Below are 14,437 nucleotides of genomic sequence, written 5' to 3' on the forward strand. Positions count from 1 at the left end.
TGCTTGGGAGGTCTTAATGTCTAACCAAATTGATTGGGTCTCTTGTGACCCACAGTCAGCTACATAGCTTAATAAAGAGCTCAATTGATAACTCCTAAAGTCTGGAAAATTCAGTCCTCCCCTTCCTTGTGGAAGCTGCAGCTTTTCTAATTTGATGAGGGGCCATCTATGATTCCAAATAAAGGAACTAAGCCAACCGTGTAGCTTATGCAACACCAGAGGAATCATTCTCATAGGAGACGAGGCAGAATATTCATTTTAACTAGAGCTACTCTGCCTAACCAGGATATTGGGAGATCTCTGCAGCGTTGAAGGTCCTGCCTTATTTTTTCTCGTAGGTGCACAAAATTGGCTTTATACAGCTGACCAAATACTGGGGTGATAAAAAATATCTAAGTATAGAAAACCCTCCAGTGACCACCGAAAGAGAAAGCAAGATCCGTCCTAGAATTTGGATATACTAACGAGACCACCCAACGGCATGGCCTCCGATTTCATAAAATTGATTTTATAGCCTGAGAACGTACGAAATAGATTGATTACTTGAATTAAGAGGGGCATGGATATCAAGGGATTATTTAAGAAAAGCAGGACATCATCTGCGTAGAGAATGATTTTATGTATACCTGAACCAACCTTTGGAGCCGCTATGTTAGAGTTGGTTCGATTATATTGTGAATAATAATGGTGAGAGAGGACATCCCTGACGACAGCCCCTACCAACACTGAGGCTATCTGAATCTAAACCATTGGTAGTCATGGCTGCTTTTGGGTCATTGCATAATATTGAGACCCATTTCGAAAATTCCTCTCCAACACAACCTTTCCAGTGTGTAAAAAAGATATGACCGTTCTACCCGATCAAATGCCTTCTCTGCATCCAAGGAGACAACTAGCCTTGGTATTCTTTCCTGTTGACAGGCTTGTATCATTTTTAAGACCCTTCTAATATTGTTCGTTGATCTATGTCCTCTGATAAATCCAGTCTGGTCCTCTTTTATGATACATGGTAAGACCCCTTCCACTCTTAATGCTAACATTTTAGAATGGATTTTAAAATCCACATTTAGCAAGGATATTGGTCTCTATGTTGAGCAATTTTCTGGGGCCTTTCCTTTTCTTAAGAATGACAGAAATATTTGCTTCTCTTAACGAAGACAGGAGGCAGCCCTGACTATCTGAGTAATTATACATATCTATAAGCGGACCAGCCACTTCCCCTGTAAATTCTTTATAAAATTCAACCTGGAATCCATCTGGTCCAGGTGCTTTGCCACTCTGAAGTTGTCTAATTGCGTTGAGTACTTCCTGGATTGTCAGGGGAGCATTCAGGATCGACACCTGCTCCAAGGTTAAATCCGGAAAGGCCAAGTTTTTAAAGAAGGACTCCATCTTCTTAGTTCTATCCTCAGAGTCCTGCGATTTATACAGTTCAACATAGAACTTTCTAAAGACTGTATTGATCCATTTACGATCACAAGTCAGAGTACCAGCACTTTCCCTAATGGACCTGATAGCTTGAGGAGCCTTTTTTTTCCCCAGCAAGATATGCCATATCTTATTGCCATATTCATGTAGTCTTTGCTTTGCAAATAATATTTCCCTCTTTGCTGTTTGGGTGTCACTGTATTCTAACAGATGAAAGGCTGTCCGAAGGGCTGTGATCCTTTGTAGCTTCGTAGTAGAGGGCCTATCAACATACACTGTCTCAGCTCCCTTCAAGCGAGCCTCAAGCAGGCACTATTGTCTTTTCTGGGTCACAGAATATGAGATGATCAAACCTTGCGCATGTGCCTTAAATGGTCTCCCGCATCATCAACAGGTTACAGGCCGTACTTGAATTAATTTCCGAAAAGGTTTTGAATTCCTGAGAAAAATATTTTATAAATTTGCTATTCTTCATTAAGAAAGAATTCATACGCTAATGTCAGGGGCCTGACCCTTCGTCCCTAGTCTTAACTTCCATATATACTGCGGCATGATCAGAGATTGGTATATTACCTATTTTGCAGGACGATATGGAATTCAAAAGGGTCGAGGGAGCCAATAGCATATCAATTCCAGTATGACACTTGTGTGGGTTAGAGTAGAAAGTAAAGTCTCTGCCCTGGGGGTTGAAGGCACCTCCACACATCATTTTGCCCTAGCTCCTTATTCAGATCTGCCAATTGTCTAGACCTAAGAGATATACCTATAGTACTCTTGGTTATCCTATCTGTCTGTGAGTCTGTAATACAATTAAAATCTCCTCCTATAATTGTATGGCGGGCCCCAAAAGCCATCAACTTGGAGAATGCTTCTGTTAGAAATTTGAAGGGGTGCGCTGGGGGACAATAAAGATTCAGAATCCCATACTCCTCTCCATATATTAATTAAAAATCACAACACCAGGTTATAGAACAGCAGGTTTAATCGGAAGCACAATAGCTTTCGGAGCGACACTCCTTCATCAGGTGATAGTGGAGGGCTCAATCCTAACACGCAGAATTTATAGTTTGATGTAACTGAAAGATTGATTGTCTGTTAAGCCTTTCATCTGTTAAAATACAGTGATAGTTTCACTTCTTTCATGTGTAAATGACAAAACCTTTTTTTTAAAAATTGCATTTTCGGGTGAGCTGTCAACAATGGTGATAGCTAGACAATACGTTGAAGGTGGTGGCCCCCTGTGTTCTCTGTCAATGCCTTGATGTTTAGATCGATTCTAATCTTAAAAAGTGAGATAACGGAGTTTTACATGAATTCATGCAAGTTCTACATGAATGCGTGCAGTTTTTGAGCAAAGTACAATGCAACCCTGCAAGTACAAATTCACCCCACAAAATGTATGTGTGCATGTGCATCTTTGTCTGGGTATGAACCCAAGGTCCCGGTTGAGGCCCTCCCTATGGGTACCTTACTTAGCTATCAGCCTCTGCTTGGCCACTTCTCTCTGCTGCCTGTCCCGAAGTCCACCTTGGAGGATGGTCACCCGAAGGTCCGAGGCTGAATGTCGTGGACCACTGAAGTGTTCCCCAACTGGGAGGGAACCCTCCTGTCTGTTGATTGTTGTGCGGTGCCCATTCATCCGTTGTAGCAAAGGCTACGACATACACACAGACACGCACAGAGACACCCACCCACGCACTCAACATATTGTCTAGATATCACCATTGTTAACAGCTAACCCGAGAATGCAACCTTTTTTAAACAAAAAGGTTTTGTGATTTACACATGAAAGAAGTGAAACTATCACTGTATTCTAACAGATGAAAGACTTAACGGACAATTAATTTTTCAATGTATAAGTTCAGTTACATCACATTGTAAATTTTTGCTATAAATTCTGTGTGTTAGGATTGAGTACTCCACTCTCGCCTGATGAAGGAGCGTCGCTCCGAAAGCTAGTGTGATTCCAATTAAACCTGTTGGACTATAACTTGGTGTTGTGTGATTTTTAACTTTGTACACCCCAGTCCAATACCAGCATCTCCAAACCATATATTAGGGCTTTGATCAGTATATACCGTCCAGATTAATCTTTTATCTAGCTTAAAATTTTGAAAGGAAGATTCTTCCAAATGAGAGTGACTACTCCCCTACCTTTTGAACTAAAAGATGAGAAAAAGGCCTGGTCAAATCCACCCTGTTGTAATTTTAAGTGCTCTTCATCAAGTAGATGTCTCTCCTGTAAGAGAGCTATATAACCCTTTCTTTTTTGAGGTTTGATAATATCATCTTCCTTTTGATTGGTGAATTACTCCCCTTGACTTTCCAGGTGAACCACCAAAGCGAACGGCTAGCCATGATCGTCCAGGCAAGCCTGAGACTCTTCTCCCCCCCCCCCCCCTCAGGAGGAAGAACCTCACCCAAAACACCTTGAATAAAGACCATGGAAAATTCACAAAAGCAAAAATTCTTTAAGACATTTACACCAACACAATAAAAAAAACTATTCCTAAGTAAAGAAAACAGTACAAAACATATTTAAAAGGAGATATTCCCCCTTGCTCCCAGGGGGCGTAACTCCTTGTCAATAACCCCACCATAACCTCTCCTTACTGATAGTGCCCCGCCCTCGACCCAGGCATTATAAAATGAAGTAGACAAATTTGAGTGTTGTAAGCAACCAAAGTTAAAAGTGAGTGACCCCCCCCCCCCCCCCCCCAACACCAACACCTAGGTGCTTTTGACAAGCATAATAAAAAAATATAAATACATAAAACTACAAAATTACAATCCCAGCAATTATTAGAAAACTAAGTAAGATGACAGAAGAAGAGAACCCCACTCTTTTTTTTTTACAAAAAAGGTAGGGCAAAACAACCTCCCCCCCCCCCCCCCCCCCCCCCCCCCCCCCCCCCCCAAAAATCAAATAAGCCGCACAGCCCGTGAAAAAAAAATCGCATAGTGATTAACAAGTAAGCCCCCCTCCCCACCCTCTGGAGAAGGTAATGAAAAACAAAGGATGGAGAAGGGGAAAAGGGTAAACCAGGGCTGGGAGGGTAGGGGGCAAAATAAAAACATTATCCATACACTTTAAGTCTCGCAGTCTATTTAAGAGAGACCAAGAATTCCTTAGTCTTCTCCGTTGATTCAAAGTTGTATACGGATCCTTTGTGGCTGAAGCGCAGCATTGCCAGGTAACCCAAGGAGTATTGGGTATTTAGGTCTCTTAGACGCTTCTTCGCCTCATTGAATGCCCTCCTCTTGCGGACCACAGCTGGAGAAAAATCCTGGAATAACATTTTCCTGGAACCCTTGTGTTTCACGGCCTGGGGATCCTTTCCCAGGACTCTGGAGGCTTCCAGGAGCATCTGCTTCTCTCTGGAGCCAGAATAGATCCGGGCGAGGACACTAGTCCAACTCAGGCCTACGTACAGCAATGCGGTGGGCCCACTCCACCCTCACCTGGCCTGGTCTGGACTCCAACTTTTATATTTGAGGGAGTATTTGCTCCAAAAAAAGCTGCGAGCTGGTCTTCCTCTTCCTGTTCGGGAAGGCCCAGCAACCAAATATTTTTTCGACGGTCCCAATTGTCGAAGTCGTCGATGTGTTCTTCCAAGGTCTGGACTGGCTGTTCGAGAGCCTGAATCCGGCAAATGGCCAACTCGGTGGCAGCTTCCAAGGTCACGGCCTTTTGCTCTACCCTCGAGTTTTTCAATTTCTCGGTCGTGCTGCAGAAGATCCCACCTGGTCCTGGATTCTTCAATGAAGGCATCGATCTTCTCCTGGAGCTTGCTGATCCCGGAGATCAGGCTCGCCTCTGCAGGTAAATCCCCCGAGGCGGCCGCGGATATCTCAGCGGCTGGTAGGGGTGGGGGAAGGGTCCCTGCCTGTTGCGAACTGTGGGAATTTTTGCCCTTAGTCATTTTAAGAACAACACCAAACTGTTCAAGTTTGATGTAAAATGACTAACTATGCTGGGCAAAAGCTACTTTAAATGATTAAAAAGGTGTGGTGAAGGCACACTTTGCCCGAGTCTTAGGTAGAGCACAACAGACTCAGACTTGCTGGGTTGCCGCCATCTTGAATCTCTCTGTTTTGCATTCTTAACCGCAGCTGGCATTAAATGCCTCTTGTTTCTCTTGCTTAAAGTGGGCATTGTTGAAAATTGAACACTTTTCTCCCTTCTAATCTTATCAGTTTGATTCTCTGAAAGTGTAATGATTGGTATTGTGGTAGACATTGGTGGAAAGAAATATTGTTTCCTTTACCTTTGCATTTTCATAAAGCATTGCAAAACTAAGCACCACTGTACAACTTTTCTGCATTAACATATTCTGAAATGAATGCACTATTGCATATAAGCTTCCAGAAAAAAAATACTTGTAAGGCTGGTTCATTGCACTGCTTCAGAAGAAACAAATGACCTTGATAAACATGCAGATTGAATAAGTGTTTGTTCCCCACATTCTCTTTGTATCTTTCTTTTTGGCCTATGTGTTTATCTTCAATTTTTTTTCTGCAGTGTCCCCTGCCAATTGTCCTTTTATTTTCTTTATTTATTCTTCCTGTAAAATCTCCCAAGCACATTTCCCTTCCTCCCATCTTTATTTTTGTCTTATGATTGCAAATGGACTGTTGATGGAAAGAGATGTAGCAACTTTAGAAAAAAAAATGTTGCTGCCTAGACCAGCATTTGTTGCTTATTTCTTTTGAGAAGGCTGCCATGTTGAACTGCTGCATTTCATCTGTGGTTGGGATATCCTCAGTGCTGGTAGGAATTGAGATCCAGGATTTTGACCCTAGCAATAGTGAAGGAACGACAAATTATTTCCATGTCGGGATGGTATCTGACTTGGAAAGGAGCTTGCAGGTGGTGTTGTAACCATGCCGCTGCTACCTCCTAGATTGTAGAGATGGTTAGTTTACAATTTGCTCTCTATAGCACCTTGGTAAGTTGCCACACTTCATCTTGTAAATGGTATATGTTGTTGTTGTTGTTGCTATTTGTTGGTGGTTGAGGGAATGCTTGTGTGAGTGGGTTGCAAGTCGAGTAGCTTACTTTGTTTTGGATGATGCCAAGGTTCTTGATATTATTGGAACTGCACTCTTTAGGCAAGTGTTGAATATTCCTTCATATTCCTCACTTGTGCACTGTAAGTTTGTGTAACTAAGCTTTTGAAGTCAGGAGATGAAAATTCATGGCAGAATTCCCAGCCTGCTCTTCTAGTGGCAGTGTTTGTTTTATAGCTAGTCTAACTTTCGGTCAATAGTAACCCTTAGAATGTTAATAATGGGGATTTGGTGATGGTGATGCTAATGCCATTCAATGTTAAAAGGGGACAGTTAGATTCTTTTTGGAGGTAATCATTGCCTGGGATTTTGTGTGACAAGAGAAGGGAATTTTTGTGGACGGCACAGTGGTTAGCACTGCTGCCTCACAGCGCCAGAGACCCGGGTTCAATTCCCGACTCAGGCGACTGACTGTGTGGAGTTTGCACGTTCTCCCTGTGTCTGCGTGGGTTTCCTCTGGGTGTTCCGTTTTCCTCCCACAGTCCAAAGATGTGCCATGCTAAATTGCCCGTAGTGTTAGGTAAAGGGGTAAATGTAGGGGAATGGGTGGGTTGCGCTTCGGCTGGTCGGTGTGGACTTGTTGGGCCTAAGGGCCTGTTTCCACACTGTAAGTAATCTAATCTAATCTAATTGGAAATGGTGGAAAAGAAAAATGTTTGCTGTGTTTAGTGGGGAAAGTGCAGGAGTGGAACTCACCAATCAGTTGAGTATTTATCAAATGAAATCATGCTATGACACAAATGAGTGTGGCCTTTTCCGTTATAAAATAGCACACTTCATTGTATGCAGAATTTTCCAATGTTATAATGCATGTTAAATAATTTAGATGTAATTAATGTAAATGCAAGGTTGTCTTTCCTTTTCCATTTGACAAGGGAAGAGGCTAATCTGCATCTTGCATAAAAATGCTGGGCTAATAGGTGATCTCATACTCTGGAATCTCTTGGGAAAGTCTTATAGATGTACAATTGAATTTCACATTAAGTTCTGCGTACATAGTTCAATAGGGAAAAATTGAACTTGCCTACGAAACTGATGTCATTCATTAGGCATAGATTTGTTAAGGTCAGTTGACAAATTAAAAGCTATCACGCTACATAAGCAACGTCCAAAGTATAAATAAATATTTTATAATTCTCCACAAGTCCATACTCTATTGAGTGTTGAAATTTCTGGAAAAACAGATCTATCCATGATTAACTAAAGAGGTCAAAGATGATAATTAAAAGAAAAGTTTTTTTTGCAGAGTTGCTAAGAATGAGAATTGGGGATAAAAATCAAAAAGTGCTGCAAAATAACTCAGGCCTGGGAGCATCAGTGAAGAGAAAGCCGTTCTTTGTGCAACTGGAACTATTTTTTTGAACTGAAGAGAGAAATATTATGGGTTTTGTGCTTCTTAAGGAAAAGGGAGAGTCAGAATGAGGGGGGTGTGGTGGCGGAGAAAAAGGAAAGTATGGATTAGGTTAGCGGGTAGGAGAAATTAAAAGACAAAGGTGACTAGGACCAAAAGGCAAGGGGCGTGATGGCAGTTATGAAGAAACAAAGTTTTAGTTTAGAATAAGTGTTAGAGGTAGAACAAAGGACAGGTTTGTCTGAATCAAATAAAGACTTGAATATAAATTATTGACTGGCAGTTTGTAAAAGACAAAAGGTTGAAAATTTTGATACTAACATAAGCTGACCAAAGCATTAACAAAGAGGGAAAAGGAGAATAATTAAACTCGTAGAAATATAAAAGATTGTAAGAGGATGTTAAGTATATATTGTTTAACATGTTGCAGAAATAAATTTGGGTCTTTGAGGCTGAGGCAGGTGGCATCATCAAGTGGATTAGAAAATGGCAGACTGTCAAATAACTTGTTTTTTAATAAAAGAGTAAAAGATTTTGTTCCTATTCTGATCTGGACCCAATGTAGGACATCCTTTCTCTCTAACACAGCAATTATCTCACTTGCTACAGTCACACCTCCTTTTTCTTCCTTTCCTGAACACCTTGGATTAGGAATTGGTCCTCAAAAGTTGTTTGTTTGTTTTTCATTCATTTTGTGATGCAGACTTTGCTGGCAGGAGTGACATTTGTTGTATATCCACACTTGCCCCAGTACAAAGTGGCTTGTTAGGTAATTTCAGAGGGCAGTTAAGAGTCATATGGAGGCCAGATCAGGAAGGTTGGCAGCGTCCCTCCACTGAAGAACATTAGTAAATTAGATGAGTTTTTTTTACAAAAAAACTGTGCTAACTTGGTTGCCATGAACCTAACTTTTTAAATTCCAGATTTTGAAAATTGCATTCTAATTTCACCATCTATCTTAGTGGGATTTGAACCTATATCTCTAGATTATTGGAGTGAATTGTGCATTACTGTCTAGTAACATTACTAAGTGCCATCAAGCAAAGGTGTCAAATAAACAGCCAATTAGTTACCTGCTTAATGGATCAAAAGTGCTGAGCGTGCAGAAGATCGACTGACACGAAGACTGCCAAAATTACTTGTTTCTAATAATTGATTCAAGAGGCAGTGTCAAAAACACAAATCTTCATTGTCCGGGTGTCTTGGTAGTCTACTTGACCATGTAACTGATGAGATCAAGAATGAATAACATCCAAATTGCAATAACTTCAATTCTTGATGCTGTCATTTCAACACTCGATGTATGTCAAGAATTACATCACTGCTCGATGGAACAGTTCGCTGGTTGACTGAGGAATAGAACTTCACAAAATGTAGAAAAATGTTTTAACATTAAGTCATGGGAATGCTATTAATATACAAGCTGCCATCAGATGGTTCAAATAATACATAATGTTCAAATTTCTGGGTGAAGAGGAAGATATTGATATGGAGGGTTGATTGTGAAACTGTGTGGAAAATCTCATCCAGAGCAAAGATCCTTACAGTTGTGCCCTAGTCAGTGAGTGAGATAAATTCAATGAATTCTGTGTGGATGTGTTCTTAAATGTTGAGATTGTAGTTCAAGCGATCATTATTCGATTATTTCACTAAATATGTGACACTTTAATTTGAATTACTGCTTTACTTTCTCACATTTCAAAATACTGACCAACACCACAATTTACATTTTACATCCAGAAATGTTCCAAACAATCCAGTCTCATTTTCCTTCAGAACCTCTGAAATTGTTTGAATATGTTTCCTTCTCCTGAAGATAACTGGCATGATATAATTCTACAGATGCTGGCAGCCCATTGAATAAAGTGGCCGTATTCATAGATGAGCCGACACAGTGGGGACCTGCATATTGTTTAACTGCAGGTGGCATTGCAGACGAACGCAAACCTGTGTAGCTAAATATAAGCTGTACAGCACAAATTCTCTGGAATCTTGGTGGATTTTTTTAGTTTACTTTTCTTCTGTCCGCTGGTCTCTATCATTCTGAAACCTGCCAAAAAGAGTCAAGGAGGCGCAAGCCAATTTTACTTCCTTCTCTCTTGTACCAGCTAAGATTGAATAAATGATGCAAGTGAAGAATTAAATGTAACTGTTCTTTGGTTGGTTTATCCAAGTGTAAAATGCATTTATCCAGAGTATCAAGTTATTTTTTTACATTGCATCTTTCCGACACTCATTAGAACCAACTGTTACATTACACATTAATTGACAGAAGTAAGTGCAACATTGGTTCATAGGTATTGAGCAAATTCTATATATTGAATATGAGTCAAACTGAATTCCTGCTTTATTCAGTGAGCTTTGGCCATTGTCACAAGAGACAGATTGTATTATATTACTGTTTCTGCTGTTTAATTTTGAGGTGTTTACTCAAAAGAAATATCAATTTAATAAAGGCCAGGAAAGAGACCGCCTCTGGGTTGATCTTTAGTGATTAGATCGTCTCTAGTTGTAGGTTGTTCAGGGTTTCTATTCTTATCTCCATCCACCTTCCCAGTTTCTTATGGATTTAGTAGTTAGATTACATATTATCATAGAAAATTATATTATAGAATACCCCCACAGTGTGGAAACAGGCCATTTGGCCCAGCAAGTCCACATTGACCTTCCAAAGAGTATTCCACCTAGACCCATTCCCCTACCCTATTACTCTACATTTACCACTGACTCATACATCTAACCTACACATCCCTGAACTGTGTGTACAATTTAGCATGGCCAGTTCACCTAACCTGCACATCTTTGGAGTGTGGAAGGAATCCCATACTGACATGGGAAGAATGTGCAAATTCCAAATTCCCCACACAGTCGCCCGAGGCTGGAATCGAATCCGATCCCTGGCATTGTGAGGCAGCACTGCTAACGACTCAGCCATGGCACAGCTTCCCAAAATCTGAATCTATGGATTTATATGCCAAATTGAAATCTGTTATAAGCTGCTTAAAAAGCAAAGGAGGGATGTAGTTGCACAACTAACAAATGCAAGGCTGCTGTTCTGTCAAGAAGGAATTCTCCTCATTTATCTCCTGCTGTAAAAATTAAGAACTAAAGTTTGTGAGCAGGATGCATAGTGATGTATGTTACCTTGATCCTGCATCTCCATTTTGTTTTATTCCTGGTCAAGTCTGTTGCACATATTTATGTGTAAAATTAGAGAAGTGGGTCCTGATAATCAGTATTTTTGATGTAGAAGTGCAATTTTGTTTTAATGAGTGAGAGCAGCGTTGCCTGTGCCGCTTAGTCCTGGGTCTCAGCAGGATCAAACATCTCTGTGTGTGGCCATTACACCGTTTTCTGTCAGCATGCTGGTGCTGTGGTTGTGTTACCTGTTCTTTACGTATCTTTCTCTTTACCTTTCTTTCTCTTTCCTATGTAGCTTGCTCACTACCGACAACAAAAAGCAAAAGGCGATTCCTCAGATTCAACAAAAAAGAAGAAGAGAAGGAAGAGCCAGGCTATCCACCAGGATGATCTTCCATTGGAAGAGCACTCATTAGTTGAACAGGATGGAGCTACTGTCCAACATGAGGTAATGCAGCCCACAACTTTAATTTAAAGATGCAAAGAAGTTAGCCAATTTCAAAATAAATCCAATCATTTGAAAAATGTCGATATTATAAATAGTCCAAAGCTATGCTACAATATACAGAAATTACAATATAAAAATTGTGGCATATTCTATAATATCACGTGTGATGATACTAGAGTAGGTGATAATATATCTGTGAATGCATATCTAGTATTAAAAGCTGCTTCCATTTTCAAAACTGCTATAAGTCAAGGTATGCAGTAAAAAGTGATGAACTGAAGAGGTTTACATAGCACTCATCCAGGTTGCTAATTAAGATGCTGCTTATGTCCTGCCATGTGTTCAAGCACTGATTCTACAACTAATATTTTTCACTGTCTTCTCTGTTAACATGACACACACTTTCCCCACCTTCAAACCTCATACCTCTCCCCATTCAAAACTGTAAACTGAAGTAAAATTATAGAATTGTATTTTAAAGGTTTTGCTTTATTTCCAGTTAATTGACTTATTGGTTCTGTTTTACTGTTTCTCATTAACTGAGACCCTCCAGAGTAAGGATGTTCCTCACTTTTTGACCAAGTAATATTTGGGAAAAATAATTTCTCCAATTAATGTCACTCTTGGAGAAGTGTACAGCAGGAATTCCTCAAATTCTGTTTGGGGAATAGGTTATTTATAGGTAATTCATACTTTTGTCCTTATTTTTGCTGTACCTGACTACAATTTAGAGTGCAGCAGTGTTATATAAATTGTCTCTACAGCTGTAAAGATGCAATTTGCTAGGTGCATTATGTTAATTGTTTAGCTGTGGGGAAGTGAAACATAAGTCATCTTACTTCCTGTTATTTGCCTTACAACAGCATGAGGTCCATGGTGGGATACGCTGTGGAAGACCTAAATTGGCATACTGCAGGAAGAAAATTCCTGTGCTCATAATTTGTCGTTTCCATAATGATTTGAGAGATCCACCCTACTTTAAAACTATGGTTTTTAAAAAGTTGATCTGAATTGGATTTCTACATAAATCAATAAAGACAGATCTGATTACTTCACCTTCCTGCCTACCTCTAATTAGTTTCATCCCCTTATTCATTAAGAATCTATCTACTGTTTTAAAAATATTCAAGGCTAGGATGAGAGATTTCAAGATAAGGAGGCATATATTTATGGTACAAAGAGAGAGATTTTAAAAAAGACATGAAGGGTGGTTCACATACAGAATGAACTTCTGAGGATGTGGTGGATGCAGGGTCAGTTACCTTTAAAAGTCACTTAGAAAAGATTTGGAACAATATGGGCCAGGAGCAGGCAGGTGAGACTCCTTTAGGTTGAGATTATGTTCGGCATGGACTAGTTGGACCGAATTGTCTGTTTCCATGCTGTATGACTCGATGACTCTGCTTCCACCACCTTGCAAGAAGGCAATTCCAAAGAAACTCAATTAGGCAAATTGGCTTAGTTCAGTTTAGGATGAATTGGGCTGAAGGGCCTGTTTCTGTGCTGTGTACCTCTATGACTCGTTACTGTCAGATAAGCTATCTTTTTCTCTATCTTCAGTTAGCAACCCATTATTTGTAACTGGTGGCCACTAGCTCTAGATTGCCGTCGCTTTATCAAGGCCAGCTAGGAATGTGCAATAAGTGCTGGCCCACAAGTATAGACTCTACTACAAAAGGATTAATCCTTTCCAAATGCATTCTTTAGTGCATCTAAAACATGACAGCCCAGTAGAGGCACAGAGATCCACTGTAGTGATAAAGTCTCTTCAGCCCATCACACCAGTCAAAAACAACTGTCTAACTATTGTAACACCATTGTCAAACACTATTGTATACTTTGGCATCGCAAGTGCACATCTGAATACTTATTTAATGTGATGACGGGCTTCTGCTTCTTACCACTCTGACTGGCATTGAGTTCCAGATTCCCACCACGTTTTTAAGTGAATAGGTTTTGCCTGACATATCTTCTAAGCCTCTGCCCCTTCTTGAGATCTGTGCCCTCCTGGTCATTGATCCCTCTATCAAAGGGAGAAGTTTCCTCCCACCTTAAGTATTATGTCCCTCATAAGTTTATACATTTCAATCATTATTCCCTCTCAATGTCCTCTGCTCTTAGGAAAACAGCCTTGGTCTCTTCAATCTCTTTTCATTACTGAAGTTTCCAGCCCAGGCAACATTCTGGTAAATCTCCTCTGCATCCTGTCCAGTATCATGTGGCTGACTATTCCTAATTCATATGTTTGTATTTATTTATTACCATCCTACACCTGGAAGAAGAATGCCTCATATCCCACCTTGGGACCCTGCAACCACACTGGATCAATGCAGATTTCAACAATTTCCTCATTTATCCTCCTCCCACATTATCCTAGTCCCAAGCCTCCAACTCGATACCGTCCTCCTGACCTGTCCATTATCTTTCCCATCTATCCACTGCACTCTCCTTTCTAATCTATTACCTTCTCCCTCACTTTCCTTACCTATGAAAAGCTTATGCTTGAAATGTCGATTCTCTTGCTCCATGGATGCTGCCTGACCTGCTGTGCTTTTCTAGCGCCACACTCTCAAAGCAACTTTAGTAGCATAGGATAGACAGCTAAGCAATTCCACAACCAACAGATCAGATCTAACTCTGCAATCCTGCCACATCGAGTTGTGAATGGTGGTGGACAATTAAACAACTCAATGAAGGAAGAGGCTCCACAAATATCCCCATCTCAATGATGGAAGAGCCCAGTGTCTCAGTGCAAAACAGAACACTGAAGCTTTTGCATCAGTGTTCAGCCAGAAATGCCAAGTGGATGATCCAACTCTGCTTCATCTAGTGGTCCCCAGCATTATAGATCCCAGTCTTCAGTAACTGATTCACTCCACACGATATTAAGAAACCTTTGGAAACACTGGATATGGCAAAGCCTGCGGGCCCTGATAACATTCCGGAAATAGTACTGAGAACTTAAGCTCCAAAACTTGCTGCTCCCCTAGTCAAGCTGT

At 40.5% G+C, this 14,437-nt stretch overlaps 1 protein-coding gene across 4 annotated transcripts in view; it reads left to right on the top strand.

Annotated features, from left to right (window-relative positions):
• The window catches only part of pcnt (pericentrin), a 297,297-nt gene that overhangs the window by 38,256 nt on the left and 244,604 nt on the right, over positions 1-14,437 (top strand). For all 4 annotated transcript variants that reach the window (XM_060827697.1, XM_060827700.1, XM_060827698.1 and 1 more), the window contains exon 2: positions 11,286-11,438. In XM_060827697.1, coding sequence (XP_060683680.1) covers positions 11,286-11,438 — 153 coding nt within the window. The remainder of the gene's footprint in view (positions 1-11,285; positions 11,439-14,437) is intronic.

The sequence above is a fragment of the Hemiscyllium ocellatum genome, chromosome 7 (assembly GCF_020745735.1).
Source record: "Hemiscyllium ocellatum isolate sHemOce1 chromosome 7, sHemOce1.pat.X.cur, whole genome shotgun sequence".
Lineage (NCBI taxonomy): Eukaryota > Metazoa > Chordata > Chondrichthyes > Orectolobiformes > Hemiscylliidae > Hemiscyllium > Hemiscyllium ocellatum.